The 26,759-nt window shown below is 52.4% G+C and overlaps 1 protein-coding gene across 3 annotated transcripts in view; it reads right to left on the reverse strand.

Annotated features, from left to right (window-relative positions):
• The window catches only part of LOC133351691 (plexin-A2-like), a 310,302-nt gene that overhangs the window by 12,924 nt on the left and 270,619 nt on the right, over positions 1–26,759 (reverse strand). For all 3 annotated transcript variants that reach the window (XM_061567099.1, XM_061567100.1, XM_061567101.1), the window contains exons 25-33: positions 21,921–21,987; positions 18,804–18,950; positions 17,058–17,217; positions 14,425–14,528; positions 12,589–12,685; positions 8,965–9,155; positions 5,246–5,415; positions 3,783–3,995; positions 983–1,133 (exon numbers count right to left, since the gene is read on the reverse strand). In XM_061567099.1, coding sequence (XP_061423083.1) covers positions 983–1,133; positions 3,783–3,995; positions 5,246–5,415; positions 8,965–9,155; positions 12,589–12,685; positions 14,425–14,528; positions 17,058–17,217; positions 18,804–18,950; positions 21,921–21,987 — 1,300 coding nt within the window. The remainder of the gene's footprint in view (positions 1–982; positions 1,134–3,782; positions 3,996–5,245; positions 5,416–8,964; positions 9,156–12,588; positions 12,686–14,424; positions 14,529–17,057; positions 17,218–18,803; positions 18,951–21,920; positions 21,988–26,759) is intronic.

The following is a 26,759-nucleotide window of genomic DNA, read 5'->3' on the forward strand; positions in this document are numbered from 1 at the left end:
AACCTGCAGTGTGGGTCGTGAACACAATATGGATTAGACAAAACAGTCAGTCTCGGAGAGTGGCTCAGTGAGTGAGTGGGTAAGTGAGTGGGTGGATGGGTGGGCGGATGAGTGAGTGGGTTGGTGGGCGGGTGAGTAAGTAAGTGGCTGAGTGAGTGAGTCTGTTGTGAACTGCGGTGTGGTGGTGGTGGTGGTTGAACAGAGTCTGCTTGACGAGATGACACAGTTCGTGTGTGGCCCAAACCGAGTCCTCAACATGAGTGGTGGAATCAACGTCAGAAACAAATGTCTCGGCGCCCGACGATCGAAGCCTCGGCTGACCTCGAATGTCTAACTTCTGCTGTCGTCAAGGCACTTGGGCCTCACAGCGAGAAGGGCCCCAGGTTCGATTCCAGCCCATGTGGTGCCTTCCTGTGTCGGTGTTAATCTTTTGTACCCCTCCCACAACCCCCACCTGCCGACTCTGCCTGCACGGGTTTCCCTATGGCTTTTCCTGTTTCCTCCCAGAGCTAAACAGATGAATAACAAAATATATATCTGGTGCTCTTTGGTTCTTTCGGTAAAGTGACGGAAGTGGAAAAATAATAGATCACGACGTTTCGATCGCAGCACAAGCGACCGTCATCAGGTGGGACAACCACAGCGAGAAAACACTGCTGTGGTTGTCCCACTTGATGACGATCGCCTGCGTTGCGATCGAAACGTCGTGATATTTTTTTTCTACCTACGTGACTTTACCGAAAGAACCAAAGAGTATGGATTCCTGCAGTCACGAAAGCTTCAAATCAAGACATATATCTGGTGTGGACCAAAAAATATCCAAATTTAAAATAATTACCTGCACATTTACTCGATCCGGATTATACACATGATTACAACATCGCCCTCCCCCCCACACCACCGCTCCACCCCTCCCCCCCACCGCGGACGAGGCCTCCATCCAGCAAGCGGTGGGCGAGAGGCGCGGCGCGGGGCGACTCACCTCGGCGTGGTATTTCTTGACGTAGGCGTAGATCTCGTTGAGGGCGCTCGGCGTGTCGAACTCGGATGCGTGGAGGTGCGACTGCTCGGCCAGGTAGGCGTTCATGTCCTGGTCGCTGATCGCGGGCATCTTGGCCACGTCGGCGTAGTACCTGCAGGCGGGCGAGAGGGAGGGACGCGAGATGCTGACCGCCTCGGCTGGTATGCAAGGAGAGGTCGTGGGTTCGATCCCGACCCTGGCGCCTGCTGTGTGTATTTGGGGGTTACGTGTTCTCACCCGGGGTCACGCGGTGGGGTAAAGTATGGGCACCCCTCCTCCCGGTGCTGTCCATAGTCTGTAGCACACTGCTGTGGGGCGAGTGCTGTTAGCGAGCACCTGTTCAGGCCGGCACGGCGCTCAAGCGGGTGGTGTGGTCAACACCGCGCCCGGCCACCTTTGTCTCCCCAGTGCTGATGCCCAGGACTGCGTGAGGTGATCGCCACCGATGTTGGCCGTGACCGGGAACCAAACGCAGGTGGCCGGGTTTGTAGCGCCACCGCTCTTCAGCTGCAGCTGATTCTGCCTCGGTGGTGGGGTGCCAACAGTCTCGATACACAAAGACAAAGAAGCCCCTCATAGCCTGTTCAGTTTATTGGGGGCAAGTGCTGGGAAGCGAGATCCTATAAAGGGCGACCCGGCCCACGAGGGGGTCGGCGGATAACACCACGCCTGGCCGTCTCCCCCGGTGCTGATCGCTGACACACCGCCATTGCACCAAGCACCTATTTAAGGCTGAGTCGACCTAGCGGAGGCCCAGGAGCGGTTCAAATATTCGGCACCGCTATCGGTCGCGAGCAGGATTGGAACTCCCGGGGTCGCCGGGGTCGTCACGGGGCGCAGCGCTAACCGCCGTCCCACCGCTCCGCACAACGCGCAGACGCACACGCGCCCAGTGCAAGCGCACGCACGTGAGCGATGGCGAGCGCGCGCCCCGTAGACCTTTACAGAGACGGGCGGCCGTGTCCGCTCACCTATTCAGATGCGCACGCGCGCGTGAGCATCGCTCGGAGCTAGCGGAATCCACAGACCCCACACACCCCCCCCAAAAAAAAAAACTCGTCCCACAACCCCCCCGAAAAAGAAAAAAAGAACTCGCGGGGTGGAGGAAGCACGCGCAGCCAGCGTGGCGCGCGATCGCCGAAGCTTCGGAGCGCGACGGGCGACGGTGCCCTTTCGGGGAAAAATCTCCTCGGCGAGCGAGCGCCGCTTCGCGTCGTTACTCAAACAAGCGGAAACAAAATAAATTTGCCCAATTAACCGTGCCGGCGGCGCCTACCGGCAGCAACGTGCGCGCGTCTGTCTCCCCATCGAAAGTCGATCCCCAAACTTCTCCCGATGCGGTTTGTCGGGCTGCACCGCGGCCCTGCTGCTCGGCGAACGCGGCGTCTCTCGACGTTCCGCCCTCGCCGTCTCTCGACGTTCCGCCCTCGCCACCCGCTTCACAAGCTTCGGTTCGGTCGCCGCCGGCTGTGCCGGTGGCGGCGGCGCGGGAACGAAACGCCGGACGTAGGCACGGCAAAGCGCGGCGCGACCGGGGGAGAGACGTATGTTAACGCGACCGCGACAGCCGTAATGCGGCAGTGCTTCTAAACGTTCTCATTCTGTGCGGTCCGACTGTTAAAATAAAATAAAAAAAAGACACGCGGCTCGGTTGTTTGCCCTGGTTCCCGTTAAATTCGCTTCAACCTTCCCGTCACCGAATCTCTTTGGTCGCTGCTAAACAAACGTAGTCTGTCCGTCCGTCTCACGGCAGCGGCTGCGATCAAGGGAGGTGGGGGGGCGGGGGGATTCAAGTGGGGTAAGAAAGGCGAACGGATATTTTTTGAGAGGTTAATACAAGTTTGGGAAAGAGCGTCGCGAGGAACGTTTCGCCATTTCGTTCCATTTTGCGTCGATCGTCCTTGTGAGCGATCGGCGGAGGTAAGGGGGGGTGGTGGTGGGGGTGGTGGTGGGGTGGGAGATGTTTTTATTAAAACTCTATTCGAATCGATTTTTATTCTCAACCGGAATGTTTTATGCGCTCCCACGAGGCCGCAAACAGAACACAAAACTAAAAACCACGGCAGCACGAGCCGCGTGTTTGCCGTGCCCATTGATCATCTGGCGGCGCTGCGACGGCGGTGGCTCTGCGCGCCAACAAGGACAAGCGGCAAGGGCAGTGGGCGTCGGCGCTTGATCGAGGCCGTTCGGGGCGCTTCTCAAAACACTTCTCTCGTAGCCGCATTTTCATACTTCGAGCAGAAAAAAGAATTATAATAATAAAATAACGATGATAATATAAATTCGTTGTCCTCTGCCAGACAGCAGCACTTGAGCACAAGCACACGCACGCACGCACAGACGTGTGCACGCGAGTCTTTGTCCGCGTGCTTTCTAATTGCCCGCGAGTAGGGGGAGAGGTTTCGTGAGTGTTCAGCCACCGTAGTGGGGGAGGGGGGGGGGGTCGTCCGTGGGAGATGGAAAATGTGTTTCATTGTCAGAAACGCTGACAGATGCATCCACTTCACTCAAACCTCGTTGTCGTCAACGATCGGCGGTGCCATCGGCACTTTCACCACGATCGTCATCATCATCATCATGCCCGTTTGCAGACCGTGGCCAATGGGGCCTCGGCATTTCCAGAAACGAGCCGTCGCGATGCCCGTTACACGACTCGCCATGACGCTCGCACGCCCCACTCATTTCTCTGACGCCCCCCCCTCCCCTCTGCTCACCCCCCCCCCTCGACCCCTCTCCGCGTCCACGTCACCCTCGGGCTCACCTCTCCACCCAGTGCTTGTAGCTGGGGATGTCCTTGGCGTAGAGGAGCTTGTTGGAGGGCGAGTCCTTGCCGAGCCGGTGCTCCGAGGTGGAGCACGAGTCCATGAAGGTCTGCGCCACGACGGAGAGGCACGCGTCCGTGATGCTGCTCTTGTAGATGTCGAACACGAACTGCGGGTTCTTGATCACGTTCACCCAGAAGCGCAGCGGCAGGCTGCGGCGGAGCGAGCGGGCGCGGGGAGGGAACAGGACATCGTCATCGTTGTCGTCGTCACTGGACGTGTGTGAAAAAGAGCTTTATGGCTTATCGGGTTTCTCCAGGATAGATAATAAGACATTCTGATGAGATGCACGCGAAGGGAACGGCGCGCAGCGGCGGCGACGATTTGCTCGTGATGAGGTGAAGGTGGTGGTTATGATAGTAGTGTCAATGTTAGTTGCAATGATGATGATCTTAGTAGATCATCAGCGGTGGTCATGATGATGATGGCTATCAGCAACGCCAATGGCACCGACGGTGACATTAACACAATCCAGTGGCCACGGCTGAAATTCAACGCAAAACTAAAACTTTTTATTTTGGCAGGAAAGGCCCACTGAGCTATATAGCTAACAAAAAAGATAGCTTCATGAAATAGCGAGACGTTAAATACCTCGCCTGCTGCTGTATATCTAGAGTTTGCGCGTTTTCCCCATGGTCACGTGGATTTTTCGCCGGGTCCTCCGGTTTTCCCCTCCACATTTAGAATCAACGTCATGCGTTTAGAGTATTTGGCTGCTATAAATTTCCACGCAATTAGCCAATTCATGAAGCTATCTTTTTTGGCCAGGTAAGGCCCACTGAGATATATAGCTCAGTGGACCTTACTTGCCAAAATAGAAAGTTTTAGTTTTGCGGTGAATTTCAGCAGTGGCCACTGGATTGTGTTAATGTCACCACCGGTGCCATTCGCGTTGCTGATCGCCGTTATTATCATCATCATGACCACCGCTGATACTATGACTAAGATCATTATGATTGCAACTAACATTGACACCACTATCATAGCCACCACCTTCACCTCATCACCACAACCACCTTTACACCCATCACCACCACCTTCATCCCCATCAAGACCACCACCTTCCACTCCATCACCACCACCACCACCTTCATCAATTCTATCAACACCACCACCAGCACATTCAACGTCATGACCACCACGTTCATCTCCATAAACACCACCACCTTCACCCCATCACCACCTTCATCACCCCAATCACCGCCACCCCATTCACCACCACCACCACCTCCGTTAACACCACCACCTTCATCACCACCATTACCGCTCCCACGATCACCTTCACCGCATCACCACCACCACCCCTCTGCCACCGCCACCGCCACCACCACTTTCATCGCCCCCACCACCGCCACGACCACCTGCCGCCACCACCGCACTCGCCGCCACCCCGGCTCCGCACCAGTTGCTCTTCCACGTGTGGCGCACGTCGGCGTCGTGGATCTGGTGGCGGTCGGCCTCCTCGTCCAGGAAGTCGAACATGTACTTGATGGCGAGGGGCAGCGTCGAGCCGCCGTGCGAGATGCCGAACACCGTGACGAAGAGGTCGTCCACGAACTTCTGCAGCGTCACCTGCGCGCGGCGATCGTCGTCACCGTTGGCATCGTCGCCAACGTCGTCGTTATTGTCACCGTCACGATTAGCATCATCATCGTCGTCGTCGTCGTCGCCGCCGCATCGTGATCATCGTCGTCACCAACATCATCGTCATCAACACCGTCATCATTGTAATCACGATCACGATTAGCATCATTGCCATCATCGTCGTCGTCATCATCCACACCATCACAATCGTCATCGTAATCATCATTGCCATCATCGTCGTCGTCATCATCGTCACCATCACAATCGTCATCGTAATCATCATTGCCTCCCATGCAGGACATCTCAAGGCACGTGCACAACCACACACAAAAGGCAAAGGTTCCCCGTATAACCTTCAACGGACTGTTGGGGTACATGCTGTGAGCGAGCACCTATGAAGGCCACCACGGCACACGCCTTTGTCTCCTATTTCTGGTGTTTAATACATGCTGCATGAGGTGTCATTTAAGGCTGAGTCGACCTAGGGAAGGCCCAGCACCGGTTCTCATATTCATCGCTGACGATGATCTTGAGCAGGAATCGGACTCGTGTTGCTGGGTCCGTGGTACAGTGCGCTAAGTGCACTACCATTCCCCACACATACACACACACACAACATACACACACACACAACATACAACATACACACAACATACACACAACACACACACAACACACACAAAAGATACACACACAACATACACACACAAAACATACACACACAAAACATGCACACAACACACACAAAACATACACACACAACACATACACACACACAAAACATGGGTTGAATTCAGTTGGAATGTATCCGCCCTGGCAGAGCTCTAGCCACGTGCAGCCACATCCCTGCCATAGGAATGTGGAATTGTAATTACTTGGTGTGTGAGGGGGAGGTGGGGGCAGCGGGGGGTTAGGCGGTAGTGGTGGTGGTGGTGGTGGGGGGGAGTGCGCGGACTGCGACACGGAGATGAGCATCAACGCGATGCTTATCTGGCCGCAGGGACCCCAGGCGATTTGTCGGCATTAGCTGCGCACGAACGCATCTCCTCACTCCATCGCAGGCGTGCGGATTCAGCTGAGGGACAGGCACGCCGTAGCCCCGCTCCTACACGTCGAATCGCAACGCTCGCGCCTTCGGTCTTGGGAGTTGTACGGAGGAAAAAAGTTAACCCGTAAAAACAAAGTTTTTCACTCTAAATCCTTTATATGCGTGGCGGCTAGAGTCCTATCGTCCTCTGGCTTGAGATGGCTGCCACCTATGGGTCAGATGATTGTCTGCCAGCATTAAGCAATTGGTAATTAAATATTTAATTTGTTTTCCCTAAACAGTGTAAAATTTTGGAATTTTTTTTCACGAACATTAATTGTCACGCACAACGAGTCTGTGTGGAAAATGTCAGCTCGATTGGATCACGGGAAGTGGGTTAAAAAACGAGCGAAAGATTTGCACGGTCGTAAGCAAAGCAAGCAAGCACGCAAGCAAGCAAGCAAACACGCAAGCAAGCGAACTTAATATAAAGGATTTAACAAGTAAACCCGTAAAAACAAAGTTTTTCACTCTAAATCCTTTATATGCGTGGCGGCTAGAATCCTCTCGTCCTCTGGCTTGAGATGGCTGCCACCTATGGGTCAGACGATTGTCTGCCAGTATTAAGCAATTGGTAATTACATATTTAATTAATTTGTTTTCCCTAAACAGTGTAAAATTTTGGAAAAAAAATGTTCACGAACATTAATTGTCTCGCACAACGAGTCTGTGTGGAAAATGTCAGCTCGATTGGATCACGGGAAGTGGGTTAAAAAACGAGCGAAAGATTTGCACGGTCCTAAGCAAGCAAGCAAGCACACAAGCACGCAAGCAAGCAAGCATGCGAACTTAATATAAAGGATTTAAAAAGGTGTCCCCTGCGTAGCCTTGGACAGATTGTCCCCAGATCGGGGTCGGGATAGGCTTGCTGTGTTCGATTAGCAACCGGCGTTGTGCATGTTAGGCACATGCACAGACACCCGCCCAGCAGATACACGCCCAAGACAAAGATCCCTCCGTGAAGCCTGAACGCACCGTACGGGCAAGTGTGGTTAGCGCGCCCACCGATGAAAGGCCGGTAGTGGCACTATGGGGTGGGTGGCCAACACCACGCCCGACCGCCTTTGTCTCTTAAGATGTTTACGCAGCACACCAGGTATTAATTTTAAGGCTGAGTCGACCTAGGGGAGGTACCGGACCAGTTCAGTTATTTGCCACTGATGACTGGTCGTGAGCGGGACTCAAAATCTGGTTGCCGAGTTTTTAGCGCACGAAGCTTACCACTACACACACGTGGATGCATACTTACATATATACACATCATAAATATATATGGCTCTTGAGCATGTGCAAACACACATACGTACGTATGCACATACAAGGAATAATAGAGTAGGTGTGTACTCATGCATATGCACACACCGCCTTGTTCAAACACATACAAAACACAAAGACAAAGATCCCCTTTGTAGCCTTAACAGACTGTTGTGGCAAGTGCTGTTAGCGAGCACCAATGAAGGCTGGCACGGCACAAGCCCGGCCGCCTTTGTTTTCCTCTTCGCAATGTTTACACACCGCACCAGGTACTCATTTGAGGCTGAGTCGACCTAGGGAAGGCCCAGGACCGGTTCAGATAATCGTCACTGGTGCTGGTTGCCGTTAGTGGGAATCGAACTAGTGTTGCTGGGTTTGTAGCGCAGTGCGATAACCGCTACACTACCGCTCCCCACTACACGTACACACACCTCTCATATGTATACACATACTACATACGCGCAGACACGCACATGCCTACATACAATTGACCACATGCACATACCACACACACATTTGTACGTGAGTGCTCTGTGCGTGTGCTCATTGTTAAAAGGAAGATATGTAATTATGAATTCAACCATTTCCGAATTCACACATTTTTACCATTCATCCATCCATTCATCCATTCCCCATCTAGTCATTAATTTACTCACCCAGCCACCCATCCATCCATTCACCCATTCACTCAGTGAATGGGCAATGATGATGGATGGGTGGCGAGTGGATAGATAATTGGGGTGGTGAGCAGACAGATGAGTGGGGTGGTGAGCAGGCGGGTGAGTGGGGTGGTGAGTAGGTGGGTGAGTGGGGTGGTGAGTAGGTGGGTGAGTGGGGTGGTGAGCGGGGGTGGTGAGTGGGGTGGTGAGTGGGCGGGTGAGTGGGGCAGTGAGTAGGCGGGTGAGTGGGGTGGTGAGCAGACAGATGAGTGGGGGTGGTGAGCGGACAGGTGAGTGGGGTGGTGAGTGGGCAGGTGAGTGGGGCAGTGAGTAGGCGGGTGAGTGGGGTGGTGAGCAGGCTGGTGAGTGGGGTGGTGAGCGGACAGGTGAGTGGGGTGGTGAGTGGGCAGGTGAGTGGGGCAGTGAGTAGGCGGGTGAGTGGGGTGGTGAGCGGACAGGTGAGTGGGGTGGTGAGCGGACAGGTGAGCGGGGGTAGTGAGCAAGCAGGGTGAGCCGAGTGGCGAGCAGGCGGGCCACCTTGGTGGTGAGCAGGCGGGTGAGGTAGATCTCAGACACCATCTTGTTGCCACGCTCGCCCTCCTTCTGGTCGGGGTGGTCGTGAGTCTTCACCAGGTGCCAGAGCCGCGTGCCGCTCTCCAGCTCGGGCGTGATCATGGGCGCTCGCGAGCGCAGGCTCTCGTGGCTGCCGGGACACCGGGCCAGGCTCTCTGCAACCCACAGCACGACCGTGCGGTCGCAGGAGGAGGAGAGGTGTGGGGGATGTTCGTAGAGGGCGATGCCGGATCAGTTCAACGTGGTTCGTCGGTGTCCCACAAACGTGGCGGTGGCGGCGGTGGTGTGAATAAAACTGCTATTTTAAACTATTTAAAATTGTTTTGTTTTAACCAGGTAAGGCCCACTGAGCTGTATAGCTCTTTTTTCAGAAACGACCTGGACACAAATGATAGATCAACGAAGTGGCTTATCATGACGTGGACATTGAGAGCAGCCAATGTCTCTAAATGTGGACGGAAAACAGGAGGGCCCGGAAAAAAAATCCGCACGACCACAGGGAAACACATGCAAGACTACAAATATACAGCAGGCATCAGGGTCGGGATCGAACCGACGACCTCCTACATACCAGGTGGGGTAGATAACGTCTCGCCACCGCAGCACCCATTTTTCAAACTATTTTTCTTTCACCACACAAGGCCCACTGGGCGATATAGCTCTTTTTTGAGCAATAAATAACAACGGCGACATGGCAATCCATTGCAAGTGCACTGAACAAACGACTAACACGTTAAACGTTTCGTCACGAGTCCGTAGCAGTGAGAAATAGATGGAGTGTCACTTGTGGCTCCTAACTCTTTCGTGTTCTTGCAGGGTGGGTCCCGTTCACCGGTGAATTTCGGAAGGCGCAAGTGGTTAGCGTTAATTTTATTTAGAGAGGCCGTAGCGTCATTGTTTTTAAATACATTGTTACTCACCGCAGAGAACTGTAGCGACACGACCGCACTCTATGACAGCTGGCGCCAAAAAATGTGCCACGCGCCCTCCCGCATGGCCTTGTGGGAGCCTCGATTACGATAAAGTTACTTGACTTTAGTTGTTGTCAATATAGCCAGGTCCAAACGTAAGCGACCGGTCACACGCAATTCGGTTGCACGCAACTGCATCGCTCGCGTGCGGGTGTCTCTGCAACCGGTTGCCACTCACGGCAGAGTTACAGGCTTTACGTGCGAGTGGTGATCTGCACGGCGATTTTGTAGCGACGCTTTCCATCGTGTTGGCGCGCTTCTAGTCGCAAACTCCGGTCGGGACGGTGCGATCCCGGACGCACGCGGCGTTCAATTTCCTTGGCACTCGCTCGGATGTGGACACGGAGGTTGCGGGGAGATGGACACATCGCGATTTTTGCCAGGAGCGATTTGAGTTTCACAGCTGATCGCCCAGCCGTGGGACACGGCTTAAGAGGCAGCTCAAGGGATTCTGACGTTCATTCAGCGCATCGTGATAGCCTCATGCTATAGGGCTCCAAGAAAACTATTTTTTTTTATTTCACCAGTTAAGGCCCACTGAGCTAGAAAGAAGATTTTTTTTCAGAAGCGACCTAGCCACAAATGATAGCTCAACGAAGCGGCCTATCACGTGCACATTTATAGCAGCCAAATGCTCTAAATGCACGTTGATTTTAAACGTGGAGGGGAAAAAACCGGGGAACCCGGAGAAAAATCCATGCGACCACGGGGAGAACATGCAAACTCCATGATACAGGCATCAGGGTCGGGATCGAATCGACGACCTCCTGCATACCAGGCGAGAGAAGTAACATCTCGCCACCGCGGTGCGACTACCGAATGAACTGGCCAGGACCGCACGCCAGTCCCGCTGGAAGCTGTGGGAGCACCCACGCTTTACCCCAAACTCCCCGTGACCTGCCGGTCAACTTAAGGGGGGGGGGGGAGATTTGAAAAACTCACCGTCGTTTAAAATGCCGCGCTGGGTGAGATGGAATCAGAGGGGCGACTTCCGGATCGCTCACTCGACATGCGTGCCGAGCAAACGGCGAGGAGCGATGGGATCGTAGCCAAGTAGAATTTCGGATGAAGGGGCTGTCAGGTCAACGTGGATGGCATCGCGGCCGCCGCGTCTCTCACACTGAGAGAGGGACGGGGCCAGCGAACGGAGCGATGCCGTATGGATCCGTTGAGGTCGAGAGGGTCAACGGGTTAATTGGGTCATCGAATCGTGCGGCCACGGGTCGCCGGTGGGTCGCGAGATGATGGAGTCCGGCGCTCGTGCGGTGATCGATTTGTTGGCGGGGAGTTAAGCGGCTCTGCGAATACGCAAACTCCGCAGCCAGCGTCAGGGACCGCGGCTCGCGGAGAAAAACATTGGAAGAGAGAATGTTTTGTTACGTTTTTTTATGTTTTACTTCATGCTCTGTCAAAAGCATAAATCTATTTCGCTACGGAGCAATATCCAGTAACATATGTCGCCGCCGTTATATTCTTTTTATATGTTTTATTCAACTCGCCCGAAATTGCCTACGGCTCTCCCGCCCGTTGCCCTTTTCACAACGGATGTGAATTCTCCGGCGTGCTTCTGAGAATCTTGTGACTTAGCGAGACGTTTTCATCAACATTCCCTCCCTTCTCCTCCCCCTCCCTCTAATTATTTTACGGCAATAAATCATTTACAGCTCCTTTGTGAGCTGCCGCTCCTGATGCTGCTGCTGCTGCTACATGGAACGCCTCTCCCCCTCCCCCCATGCCGTGTCACGTAACGAGGGTTTATTTCAACGCACTTCGCCACGACAGCATTGGTGAGGACCGGTTAAGATATATCGCTCGCCACTGACGATATAGCCGTGAGCGGGAATCGAACTCGGGTCGCCGCGTGCGTGGCCCACCATGCTAACCCACTGGCGGTGCCACTGCACCCTCATCAAACTCAGGATACAGGCTTGTGCACCGCCGCTTTGCTAATCCAACGTCTGGATGATGAGGGCCTCCCCACACTGTGCCGGTTGCCGGTTGTGAGGGTTGATTTGACCATACTTCACCATGATAGTTTCAAGTCGGTGAGGTGAGGCGGACCGGGGGGGGGGGGGGGGGCGGAAGAGTGCGGTAGAGCGGCAAGGGGTGATTCAGATGTCACTCGTCACTGATGTCAGCCACGGCCATGCATCGAACCCAGGTCACCGGGTTTACAGTGCATTAACCATCACGTTATCGCTCATCAAATACAAAGACAAATGTCGCCCGTGTAGCCTTTAACTGACTGTTAACGAGCAGCACCTATGGGGGCCGGCACAGCACACGAGGGGGTGGGTGGCCAGCATCGCGCCCAGCCGCCTTTGTCTCCCTAGTGGCGATGTTTACACATCGCATCAGGTACTCATTTATAGCTGAGTCGACCTAGGGGGAGGCCCAGGGCCGGTTCAGATAATCCTCACTGACGTTGACCATGAGCGGGAATTGAACTCACTGGGTTCACAGCGCCAGTGCGACAGCCGCAGCATCACACGCCCCACTAACCAAAGCGACCTTAGTTTGATTCCCCATCGCGGCTCACGTCAGCGGCGTGTGAAACGGCCCTGGGGCTTCCCCCTAAATTGACTCGGCGTTGCGTTCCGGTGATCATTTCACGTACCGTAGCGGCTTGGCAGCGAGCGCGTCAGCGAGAGGTGCGCCAGGTGGCACGTGGGCAGCTGCTTTGGCACCAGCGCCACCACTGAGCCGTCCAGAATCTGGTTGCAGGAAGAGATAACAAAAACATTCGCCGTTGTGTGGCTGATTTTTGGGATTAAATCGAGCGATGCGATCGTCGCAAACGAGTGTCGAAATTTTGGACGATCCGAAGGAAAAAAAAAACGTGAACAGAAAACACGTGTTTTTTTTTTCGGAATGATTTTCTTCGTGCAGTGACGTCTTTGTATATTACATCACTTTTTCGCTCTCCCCACCAAGAGTGGTGGCACGTGACGTCACGCTGATTTTGTCTAACCGAGTGAGAACTCCAGGGATGGAGTGTCATTTGCGAAAGACACGTGCAATTATTGCTCCATAATGTAAACGGTCCAAAAACACGAACAACAAAAGATCCGAAACTGTCCTTGAAAAAAAACGAATCTTAAGATATTTAAATGTCGAACTCATGTTTGTGCAGCACTTCAATCCGATTATCACGGTTGGCTACATAAGGTGCGATAGATGCTCGACATACATGCATACAATCTCCCACGTGTGAGCCACTTCCACGCCCCCATCCCCAGCTCCCCCACCCCTCTTCTGTTTATCAACAGAAAAAACAGCGGCCAACGCTGCGATATTCCACCCGTAGGCTCTGCGATTCGGTACGCGCACGACCCGTAACGCCGGGCAGTGTGTTCGCTGTCGGAAGTGTGCCACGCTCGGGCAACGTGAATAAATAAAATGTATTAAAAAAAAAATGAAACTCATCCTTAATACATAGGGACATACATTTGGGAATGTTTCCATACAGAAAGAATGTTGGTAAGTATTCACGTGAAATAGATACATAGTGTTATCACGCTTCTTCTGCTATGTGGCAGATGTATCATCGATAAAAGACGGCAGCCGCTCCTTGCGCACCTGCACATTAGAAAAGCTGGGGAGCTGTATTCATTATGCCGCTTCTCTCCTCGAGGGTACAAAAACAAGTGAAACGGACCGAAGGAGAACGAAGCTGCTCATTTGGTCGACAGCTGCAACAATCGTGGTGACGCGTACGATGGGTGGAAAGGCTCTCATCACGACGTGCGTGTGCGTGCGTGCGTTTGTGCGAGTGTGTGTCTTTGTGACGACGGGCAAGGCTGCGTTGGCTGGGTCACGTAGCCCACATGCCCAGCCACCGATTGCCAAATCAGCTTCTGTTTGGTCAGATAGAGGGGAGTAAACGAGCGCGGCACGAGCAAAGAAAAGAGATGGACTGATGTTGTACAGGAGGAAGTGCAGCTGATTGGACTTGCTGAAGACCGGTAGCAGTGGTGTCAAGTTCGGCCTCTATGGAGGAGGCTCATGCTACTGGGCAGTTGGAGGCAGTCGCCCTCCAACAACAACGGAGGGCAGAGGAGGGACCTCTCACAACAAGAAGCAGAGTGCCGGGCAGCTAAAACGCAGCGAGTTGGCACAGTAGGGGGTACAGCTGGTGCATCTGTCAATCATCTCACTCACGTGGCCTCAAAGTGCACCTGGCCTGGCACAGGCGCTGTGGTGACATCACCGCCACTCAGTGGCGAAGGGCGGCTGTTGTTGTTAACGGTGACAGAAGTGGTAAAACCCAGGCAATGCAATGCTGCTCTTGCTTGTAAAACGTAATTCCGTACGGACCGCCGGGTAGGAGTGAAGTGCCTATTAAGGGACCGCAGGGATGAGCGGGGGATCAGTCGCTTCACGAGTTCTAGGTTCGTGACAATTGGTTCGCGGGTCACGTGCGGCGGTGCAGGAAGTGGAGACGCCGCCTCACCTGGTAATGAGCCAGGGTGTTGCACCTCTTCCAGTCGTTTTCGATTTTCGTCGTCAGGTCTTCGTCCTGCAGGATGACCCGCGCCATCCTGCCGGGCCGCCACTCTGCCACAGAAAACCAACAGCAAGGAACAATTTTTTTTTATACCAGGTAAGGCCCACTGGGCTACACAGCTCATTTTCAGAAACGACCTGGGCACAAATGATCGCTCAACGAAGTGGCGTAGAAATTTATAGAGCAGCCAAATACTTTAAACGGGTGATGTTGATCATACATGCGGAGGGAAAAACAAGAGGACCCGGAAAAAAAATCTACGCGACCATGGGGGGAGAAAGAAAGAACATGCAAACTCCATGTATACAGCAGGCGTCAGGGTCGGGATCGAACCCACGACCTCCTGTATACCAGACGAGGTGGTTAACATCTCGCCACCGTGGCGCCCAAAGGTGATGCCCATATTAATTGTGCTCAGTGACCTTGTTTTTCGTACTCGGTGTGTCCCACTGGCTATATCGCCCGAGTCTCTCGATTCTTTTTTTTGCAGGAGGGTCCTGCCAGGTTTTTGGAGCAGGGAGGGGGGGGGGGGTGGTGGCAACGATTTTTGCCGTTTATGGTCTGTCCTCCTATAACGCCGCGTGTTGTTTTCATAACGCAAATTGGCTATAACGCGATGAATGTTTTTTATAACGTGGATGCCAATTAGATATAACGCGATCGAGTGGACAGAACCACGTCGCGCGAGTGGAGCGTGTGCTGCTGTGGCTATCGCACTCGCACTGTGAACCCAGCGAGTTCAATTCCCGCTCACGACCAACGTCGGTGAGGATTATCTGAACCGGCCCTGGGCCTCCCCCTAGGTCGACTGAGCCATAAATAATGCGGTCTTCCTCAGGGACACAACTACTACCGCATTATAGGAGAACGGACTGTGTTCCTATCGAATGATTAGCGGCGTCAATATATATATTTTTAAGTTGGCAAATACAGACCGTGTCGCCGGCACACGATGGCCTACTCTTGCGAATGACGTCACGGGGACTGGACCTTTAACGTCCACGGTACAGCGGACGGGGCTTAGCATTTCTACGGTGAGTACAGCGGGCAGCATTTACCAGGGCGTCTGCTGGAAACGGAAACCGTGAACGTTGCGGCAAACGCACTCAGAATCGTGGGCCACGTCATTGGTGAGCCAAAAAAAAATCGAACGAAAATTCAAGGTGCGCTTCGGCAGCCGCGGAGCGGTACACATTAGCGATTACGAGACGGAGATAGAGGAGCACGCAGATGAGATGACGTGCGCAGGTTAACAACGCCACGCAAGCCGTTAATGAGATGCGCCCGCGTGTGCGCGCCGCACGAGCGTAGCATCATGAGCGTGCGTGTTTCCTACGCGGTCGCGTGTTAGAAGCGTCAATTTTCCCTGGCCCGAGGCAAAGCGAGAGAGAGAGAGAGAGATTGCTAAAGCACAGATCTCCCTGTCCCCACCACCACCGCTTCCCCTGCCCCCTCTGTGCTGCCCAAGGCCAAGATAAACTGATGCGCACATTCAGCCCCAGCCGCCACACACGTGGGCGAGGGGTGTGGGGTCGGTGGGTGAGTGGGTAGATAGATTGGTGAGTGGGTGGACTGTTGTGTAGGTGGATTAGTGGGTATGTTGGCGGTGTAGGTAGTGTGGTGAATACGTGGGTGGGTATGTGCGTAGGGGGGCGGGTCACCACATCGTACGCTTTCAGATGCACTTCTGCGGCCATTTCCTTCCGATATTAGGAAGGCACTGCATTTATGCACTTTAAAATCATCATCATCTAGACTGAAAACGAATTTCCTTAGAATTGCTTTTCGCGTTTTGTTTGTCGTCCATCCCCCGCACCTTGGATTAGCACGGTTGGCTATATACGGTGCAAAATAAGTTGAACATTCATACGTAGCGTCAGCAGTTAGGTGAGTAAATGTGTAGCTAGGTGAATGGGTGTGTATGTGGTTGGGTGGGGAGTAGGCATTTTGGTGGGCAAATAAGAATGGGTGGGTGTGTGGGTGCATGAGTGGTTAGGTAGGTATGTAGGTGGGTGGCTGGCTCGCTGAGTAAATAGGTTATCAGGCCGGCTGGTCGGCAGGCATGTGGGAGGGTTGGTGGCTGACTGGCTGGTGTGAATGTGGTATGGATGGGTAGGCAGTTGGGCGATTAGGTAGTTAGGTGGGTATATGGTTAGTTGGGTGAATGGGTGGGTACGTGGGTGGGTGGGAGGATGGGTAGTTTCGGTGTCGGTAGTTGATGGCTGATTGCGCCGTATGCATGAGTGTATGTGAACTTATTTCGCACCGTACACAGCCAACCGCGATTTTCGGAGGTGCGGGGGAAGGACAACAAACTAAACACAAAAAGCAGTTCAAAAACAAGTGAGTATTCAATCGAGGTGACTTAAAAGTGCACAGCTCCAGTGGCGTCCTAACATCGGAAAGAAAGAGCGTTCCGGAAGGGCTGCAGAAGCGCATCTGGAAAGCGCGCGATGCGGCGACCCTCTTTGTTCGATGGCTAGCCAATAGCCGCGTCGGCGGTGCCGAGTTGGGAGCGACAGGGAGGGGGGGGGTGGTGGTAGGGGGGGAGCGTGGACGTTCGTGGCCACTCCTCTGACCCAAGTCGAGGTCGGAGGCGCGGGGCCGCAGCGAGTAGGGCACGTTCTTGTAGGCCGCGTCCAGGAGCTTCTCCTTGACCTGGGTGATGGCGTCGCAGTTGAGCACCTTCACCGGAACCTCTGGGCCCTTCTCGCTCTCCGGGTTCACCAAGTTCAGGGTCTGTGCGCCGCACACACACACACGTGTACACACACACGTGTACACACACACACGTGTACACACACACGTGTACACACACACGTGTACACACACATGTGTACACACACACACACGTGTACACACACGCGTGTACACACACGCGTGTACACACACACACGTGTACACACACACGTGTACACACACATGTGTACACACACACACACACACGTGTACACACATACGCGTGTACACACACACGTGTGTACACACACACGTGTACACACACACGCGTACACACACACGTGTACACACACACACGTGTACACACATACGCGTGTACACACACACGTGTGTACGTACACACACGTGTGTACACACACACGTGTACGCACACACGTGTACACACACACACGCGTGTACACACACGTGTACACACACACGTGTACACACACATGTGTACACACACACGCGTGTACACACACGTGTACGCACACACGTGTACACACACACGTGTACACACACACACGTGTACACACACACGTGTACACACACATGTGTACACACACACACGCGTACACACACACGCGTACACACACACACACGTGTACACACACACGTGTACACACACACACGTGTACACACACACGTGTACACACACACACACGTGTACGCACACACACGTGTACACACAAAGACAAGGATTCTCCCACCCCCACCCCCCCTCCCGTTGTATAGCCTTGAACAGACTGTTGGGGCAAGTGCTGCTAGCGAGCACCGATGAAGGCCGACACGGAACACCAGGAGGTGAGTGGCCAGCACCACGCCCCGTCGCCTTTGTCTCTCCAGTGGCGATGTGTAACATACTGCACCAGGTACTCATTTTGAGGCTGAGTCGACCTAGGGGAGATAATCGTCACCGGTGTTGGCCATGAGCGAGACTCGAAGTCGGGTCGCAGGGTTTCGTAGTGCAGGGCAATAACCGCTACAACATCCGCTTCACAAAAATGCAGCACATACACAATTATGCGCACACAACTAAATCATACGTTTTTTTTGCCGATGCTGCCTTGGCAGTGGTGCACGAGCACAATAAGCAAAACAAAAACTCAACACATTCGTCAATAACGCCGTGGGCTTATTGCGAAAACATATAACGCAGGCGATGCTTTAGAGCGCCGTAATGTAAAGCTGCAGACTTACCGGGCCACTCAATCTCTCTGGCCTATCTACGTGCAATGATGAAGTGCCATTGCCCCAAACATCATGTATTATTGACACGCACCGCCGCGAGATACCCACTGGAGCCTGAAGCCGACTCCACACCTGGAGTGATCGATCGAGCCAACAAATCGCGCTCGAAATTGCGCAACTTAATCGTCGCTCGCGTGTACCGCACGCGCAAACCGGTTGCACGCAACTACCACCGGGCGGTACGCAACCGCCCGTTGGGCAAGTGCTGTTGGCGAGCGCCTATTAAGGCCGCCGGGCAATGCTCGTGGTGCTGGTGTGCACGTCTGTCTCCCCCAGCGCAGACGTTGACACCACGGCTCAGCGGAGTGGGTGGCTGTGTGTGTGTGCGCGGTGCGGCTCTGCGGTGAGCTGCTCACCAGCGTGCGGTACTCCAGCTGCTGGCGGATGAGCTTGTCCTCGCTGAGCGAGTATCGTGCCTCCCCGCTCACCGTGTCGATCGGACCTTTCTCCATCTGCTGCTTGATGGCACAGTACAGCTTGAAGAGGGGCTCGCCCGCTCGTTCCTGATACGAGGGCATCGTCGGTGGGTTGGTCAGTGGGTCGGTCAGTCGGCGGGTCAGACAGCGGGTCAGTGGGTCGGTCGGTCGGTGAATGGATAAGTTGGTTGGATTTGTTGGTCGGTCAGTTCGTTTGTCAGTCGGTGAGTCGGTTGGGTCGATTGGTTGGGTTGATCAGTCGGTCGCAGGTTTGGCGGTCGGTCGGTTAGTTGTTAGTTGGTCAGTTTGTGGGTTTGTCGGTAGTTCATGATTAGTTAATTTGGTTGGGCCATTTGGTGGGTCAGTCAGTTATTTTGGCAAATGAGAGGACGGGGGGTGACAAGGAACGAGGTGCGAGGGCAGAAACATGAAGCGGGGAAAGGGAGGAGGCAATGACGACACGGGCATCAGCACCTTGGAGAGCGTCACAGCGTTCCACAGTCCACGGACCGGCGAGGCATGTGCGGCACACTCGGCCTGCTGCAGAATAACAAAAGGCGATGGTGCTGGTGATGATGGTAGTGATGTGGTGGTGATGATGGTAGTGATGTGGTGGTGATGATGGTAGTGATGTGGTGGTGATGATGGTAGTGATGTGGTGGTGATGATGGTAGTGATGTGGTGGTGATGATGGTAGTGATGTGGTGGTGATGATGGTAGTGATGTGGTGGTGATGATGGTAGTGATGTGGTGGTGATGATGGTAGTGATGTGGTGGTGATGATGGTAGTGATGTGGTGGTGATGATGGTAGTGATGTGGTGGTGATGATGGTAGTGATGTGGTGGTGATGATGGTAGTGATGTGGTGGTGATGATGGTAGTGATGTGGTGGTGATGATGGTAGTGATGTGGTGGTGATGATGGTAGTGATGTGGTGGTGATAATGGTAGTGATGTGGTGGTGATGATGGTAGTGATGTGGTGGTGATGATGGTAGTGATGTGTTGGTGATGATGGTAGTGATGTGTTGGTGATGATGGTAGTGATGTGGTGGTGATGATGGTAGTGATGTGGTGGTGATGATGGTAGTGATGTGGTGGTGATGATGGTAGTGATGTGGTGGTGATGATGGTAGTGATGTGGTGGTGATGATGGTAGTGATGTGGTGGTGATGATGGTAGTGATGTGGTGGTGGTGATGGTAGTGATGTGGTGGTGATGATGGTAGTGATGTGGTGGTGATAATGGTAGTGATGTGGTGGTGATGATGGTAGTGATGTGGTGGTGATGATGGTAGTGATGTGTTGGTGATGATGGTAGTGATGTGGTGGTGATGATGGTAGTGATGTGGTGGTGATGATGGTAGTGATGTGGTGGTGATGATGGTAGTGATGTGGTGGTGATGATGGTAGTGATGTGGTGGTGATGATGGTAGTGATGTGGTGGTGATGATGGTAGTGATGTGGTGGTGATGATGGTAGTGATGTGGTGGTGATGATGGTAGTGACGTGGTGGTGATGATGGTAGTGATGTGGTGGTGATGATAGTAGTGATGTGGTGGTGATGATGGTAGTGATGTGGTGGTGATGATGGTAGTGATGTGGTGGTGATGATGGTAGTGATGTAGTGGTGATGATGGTCGTGATGGGGTGATGACAGAGATGATGGCATGTATAACATTCGTCTGACAATGCGATCACACCGTTCTAGAGACAGTGCCATTCCACGATCGGTGCTCTCACTCGGAGAATGTTTAAACATTGCAAAATGTATTTACGCGAGACTTGTAGATCAATCAGTGCGTGTACCGTGTGTGTACTGCGTGTGTATCAGTGGGTGTACTGTGCGCACGCAGACCTACAATAGCACTCACATGGGAGCAGCAGGCGCCGCTGAATTATTACATATCTCGTAAAGATATAACAGAGCTTTATTGTGTTGTGTCTGCCGCGAAAAGTAGTGATGATCTTGATATATCAAGCGACTGATCTTCATCACTCTGCCAGTGGCTCGACGCATTAGGATCTCCTCTTCCTCTCAGCATGATAACATCCAGTTATTATTGTCGAATTAAGGCGGTACACAGCGGATGAACAAGTCACCCAGAAATACTCCTGAGCTCGTTAGATCTCTGGAAAGCGAAGCAGTGCTCAGCCTGGATGGGCAACCGCCATGCTCAAGCTGCACCGGGTTCTACCTGCTGAGCAGCAGGGCGCATTGCAGGAAAAGCTATTGTTGTACTGTATTTCCATTTCGATTTAAAGCTTTCGTGACTGCAGGGATTCATCTTCTGGGTTCTTTCAGGAAAGTCACGTAGAAGGAAAATAATAAAATAATAACAATAAAACATAATAAAATAATTCTCACGACGTTTCGGCCACAACGCAAGCAGCCGTCTTCAGGTGGAGAACAGGCCGAAACGTCGTGAGAATTATTTTATTATGTTTTATTTTTATTATTTTATTATTTTCCTTCTACGTGACTTTACCGAAAGAACCAAGAATATGTATTTCCATTGTTGTACTATATTTCTATTGGTGTACTGTATTTCCATTGTTGTACTAGATTTCTATTGTTGTACTATATTTCCATTGTTGTACTGTATTTTCATGGTTGTACTGTATTTCCATTGTTGTACTGTATTTTCATTGTTGTACTATATTTCAATTGTTGTACTGTATTTCTAGTGTTGTACTATATTTCTATTGGTGTACTGTATTTCCATTGTTGTACTGTATTTTCATTGCTGTGCAGTATTTTCATTGTTGTGCTGTATTTCCACTGTTGTACCGTATTTCTATGCTCCCTGCCTTTGCACAACCGGCACCGACGAGCACGGTGAAGTACAGTCAAATTACCACCTCGACCCGCACGGAGCTGGGGAGAGCACTTCATCGCGCCGTGAATTTACACAAATCTTAGGGTAAAAGTGAAAATTTGTCGAAGATACCAGTGACCTGGGTCACCATAAATGATGAAATCAAAACAAAGTACTGCAATGAAGCGAAGAGAAATGAGAGCAATTTACGCGTGCAGATTGCAGCTGAAGACGAACCCACCTTGAGAAACTTGTGGAGTAGAAAGGTGAACCAGTTGGTCAACATTTTCTCTGCGACCGACTCGGTCCTGTTCGCAAGGGAGACGTCGACTCGGTTAGCACAACGCTCGGCGTATTCGTCATTATTATTGTTTAAAACGGAAACGTGAACAGTCGGCTGACGTTTCGGGCAATGGCCCCACTTCAGAGCCAAGAGAGAGAGAGAGAAAAAAGAGGGCAGGGAGATCGACGGACTTGTCGTTGGGAGGCCACATTTTCACGCCATTGGGGCCTTCGTTAGATCTGTCGTGACACCGAGCCTGACCTTGCCAGAGGCCTTTTACAATGTCATGTGGATCATGGACCCTCATGGTTGGCACAACGGGCCCTCGTTTCCTGCGCATATCTGATGATGATGCTGATAATGCTGAGGCCCGGAGAAAACTGGAATATTTGAAGAAAGTTGCCAAGCGAACGTGTTTGTATTAGCACACAGCAAGCAGACTCTCACACATCCCGCAACCTTGATTATCATGCTAGGCTATGTACGTTGCGAAAGAAGTTTAACATATATTTTTTATGAAACATTTTTATTTTTTATTTTACTAGGTAAGGCCCACTGAGCGATGTAGCTCTTCTTCAGAAGCGATCTGGCCACGAATGATAGCCCAACGAAGCTGCTTAGCGCGCGGAAAGGTATCGCAGCCAAATACTCTCAACGCACGTTGATAAAAAATTTGGGAGGAAAAACCGAAGGACTCGGGAGAAAAAAAATCCACGCGACCACGGGGAGAGAGAGACATGCAAACTCCACATATACATCAGGCATGGTCAGGATCGGGTCGAGATCGAACCCACGATCTCCTTGTGTACCGAGCGAGGTGGTTAGCATCTCGCCACCGACAACCTCAACAGGCCACAGCTGCAACAAACTCATTAGAGAGACGATCGTGGACGCACAACATTTTGCTTTATGAGAATATTTTGTCCGAGATAGAAAGCTGGGCGGTTCATAACAATAATAATTTACACTTGTAAAGGCGCATTTCATTCACACATCCCAATGCACCCATGCATGGAAAGCAGAGAATAAACATAACCTGGCTGGTAAACTGGGCAGAACTAGGCGAGAGCACAGGCCAGTTTAAGGAGGTGAGTTTTCATGACAGGCTCAAATAAAGCGAACGACTCTTGTCCTATTAGCAAAGCATTCCAGAGATTGGTTGCATCACTGGCAAAAGCCCGATCACCGCAGGAAATGAGTCCTGAGAAGAAGACGATCCCAAGATCTCCGGGACCTCGTTTGTGTATGAAGATGGATCAGTTGCTGTAAATATCACGGGGCTTATCCATTGAGTGCCTTGTTGGTGATCAGCAGCAGGATCTTACAGTCCACTCTATACTGGACTGGTAGCCAATGTTAAATGAAAAAGACAGCCGGTGTAGTGATGCGCTCACACCACTCCAGCAGCTGCATTCTGAACAAGCTGGAGTCTACACCCAGCGCCCTAGAGGTTGCAAACGGGTTTTGATTCCTTACCCGTACCTGTACCCGGCCGCACTAGGGTACGCAAACGGGTACCCGTACCCGTACCCGCCGTACCCGTACCCTACCCGTACCCGGCTGGGTACGGGTAGGGTACGGGTATCGGGAACCTGATTGCGACCTCTGGGATGAAGCCATGTTGCAGGCGCGGGTGGGTTGATTCTAGGAACTTGAAATGTGAGAAGAGACAAGACGTTGGGAAATGAGTGACAAACGGTTACTCACCAGTGACTCACGGCCTACCCGTACCCGTACCCGGCCGCACCAGGGTCGCAAACGGGTACCCGTACCCGTACCCGGCTGGGTACGGGTACCCCGGTATCGGGTAGGGTACGGGTATCGGTTACCCGGTTATGACCTCTGCCAGCGCCTCACTCGGAATCCTGAGTTACTCGAGGACAAAGCCGCCGATGGCACGGCAGCCTCCTCGGCAACGCTCGCTTCGTACCCTCTGCCACAACCAGCAGCTGCTGTACGGTCGACAAGCAGCGACCTCCACTATCTGACCTGACAGTCTCATCCCACCACCATCTGCTCCAAGGCTACTCAGTTGAACATATACAAGGCAATTATCGCCCCTCCCCCGCGACTGTGAACACTTGGCAGAGCCCCTCCGTGAGACGAGGTCAGGCTTTCCTGGGTAAAGAAGCAGAATAAAAATAAAATAAGTCTTCCTGTTAGTTGCCGGACTCGTGGGCTCAGGGGTTAAGGTCGAGATATTGAACGGGGACCGCTGAGATCCCGTGTTTCCATTTCGGTTGGCTACGTAAGGCTCACCACACACACATACATCCTGCGATTAAGCTGGGTTCTCAAGTGTGAGTGAGTTCATTGTCGCAGCCCAAACACCGGAATTACTGCTGGGAGAAAGAAAAAAAAACCCAAATCCATTAATTGGGTTTTCCCACTTAATTCCATCCCTGACAATAAAAACTATCGAATTGGCTGCCACGCATCAGAAATTTCTGTCTATAGCTTGAGATATGTGGAAAAGGGGCACTGCCCCCCATCCCAGTGTGGTGTGGATAAGAGGTCACAGGTGTTTTGGCCAGCAGTGATTAAACCGAGTTCTCAAATGCAGCCAGTTGATGGTCTCTGCCCATCCACCAATAACTGCAGTAAAAAAAAAACTAAATCACAATTTGATATTCGGTTTTTCGCTTAAGTGCTTACCACAAATGAACCACAATGCCACGCTAATCTCGTCAAGGAGCGTAAGCCATCACGCGAACTCTGGTCATCTTCGCAGCGGCTTTTGGCTGTGTGCTTTCAGATACTATTCTCCGGCCGTCTGGAACGCTCTTCCTTCCGATATTGGGAAGCCACTGGAGCTATGCACTTTTAATTCTGTATTTGAAACTCATTTCTCTCGAACAGTTTTTGTGTATTTAGTTTGTTATCCTTACCCCACACCTCCGATTACCACGGTTGGCTACGTAAGGTACAAAAGAAGTTCACCATACACACACACATACAAGCCAGACAGCCACCGACACCAAAACTACCCACAATCCCACCCACTCACATACCAACTCCACCGATTCACTCAACTAGCCATTTGCCCATCTAACTACCTACACGCCTAACTACCTACACATCGGGACCGGCAAGCCAATCCCCACGTGAACCCTCTATGGCTGTTAATACACATCCATGCCATAGTCAGCCACCAACCCACCCACATGCTTGCCTACTAGCCGGCCTGATAACCTATATGCTCAAGCCAGCCAGCCACCCACCTACATACCTACCTAACCATTCATGCACCCACATACCCCACCCATTCCTATTTGCCCACCACACTGCCGACTCCCCACCAAACTACATACACACCCATTCACCTAACTACCCATGTACTCACCTAACTACCGGCACTGAACTATGTATGTATGCACGTTGTAGGTCATCGCAAAAAGAAAAACGTCACGACAAACATCGAGACAGGACGCGTGGGGGAGAGTGCAGGGCCCACCTCTACTGTCAGGTTTAAGAGGTCACGTAATAAAGGGATCTCAGAAGTAGCTCTGTGACGTCTGCTTCAGCGGACCGGTCTCCAGCAACGTGGGGAATGCGGTGCTCTGGGAGACTTGACGAATGGATACGCAATTCAGGATGCCGCTATAGTTAGATGTCGCGGGGTAAACAAAAAAAGCACAACACTCAAACACAACTTTTTCTATTAATAACAAATATAATATTTCAACCACCCCGTAAAATTTGTATAACAATGTACACATTTACAACGGGGGAAAAAATTATAAAACAAGTGGACACCACCACCGCAATTAGAGGAGCGTTTGAAGCGAGGAGCGGTCTACGGTGCGTGTGGAAACACAGCGAGTCATGAGGCTCCTTCACGACCGCTCCGCACTCTACTCGAGCCTTCAGTGCCGGTGGTGCAGAACCAGCTGCGCTGCACCAACCGTGCAGCACTAATTGTGCAGCACGTGCGATGCAGCACCGACAGTGCAGCACCGGCAGTGCAGCACAGAATGTGCAGCGATGGAGCACAGCACCTGGAGTGCAGAACCTGCTGTGCAGCGGCGAGGCCGTAGCACCGAGTGTGCAGAAGCTGCCCTGCAGACAACCTGTCCTGCAGAACCGAGGGTGGAGTATCAACTGTGCAGCACCTTGGGTGCAGCAGCGATTGTGCAGCACCGAGCGTGCGGCACCGACCGCGCAAGCACCGATTTCTCAGCGCCGAATGTGCAGCAACGGTTCTGCAGCCCCTAAATAGTGCAGCGCCAAGGGTGCAGCATCAGATGTCCTACACCCAATGTCCACGCGGTGGGCTGTGGCTGGCTGGTGACAGCCGGGGAGGAGGGGGTGGGGTTGTAACGAGGGACCGGCTCATCAGTTGTGAATCATGAAATCCCTTGCGGCCAACATCTGAAATTTGCTGAAAACAATAAAAAAAAAGATTCCAACAAACCCCACTATACTACACAGCCATCAACTCATCCACACGAGAGAGAGAGAGAATTCATTTAAAGAGCTTTCAGGCGGGATAAATAAACGATGCTGATAGATTTGATTATCTACACCACACACGCACACGCGCCCACGCATACGCACACACGCACATATATATACACACACACACACGCACATACACACACACAAAACAATCAATCACATTTTTTTTTCCCACAACGCCGCCGCGCCTCATTACTAAAACCGCCGCGTAACCTCATTTGTTACAAACCGCCGTCTGGTAAATTTCGCCAATATTTACTGGCACGCGAGCGCGAGAGCGCGCGAGAGCGGGCACGCGTGTCTAACCAGCAGGGGAATTAAACAGCGCGAGTCCTTATT

Source organism: Lethenteron reissneri, chromosome 38 (genome assembly GCF_015708825.2).
Source record: "Lethenteron reissneri isolate LAM-NWPU_2019-01 chromosome 38, ASM1570882v1, whole genome shotgun sequence".
Taxonomy (NCBI): domain Eukaryota; kingdom Metazoa; phylum Chordata; class Hyperoartia; order Petromyzontiformes; family Petromyzontidae; genus Lethenteron; species Lethenteron reissneri.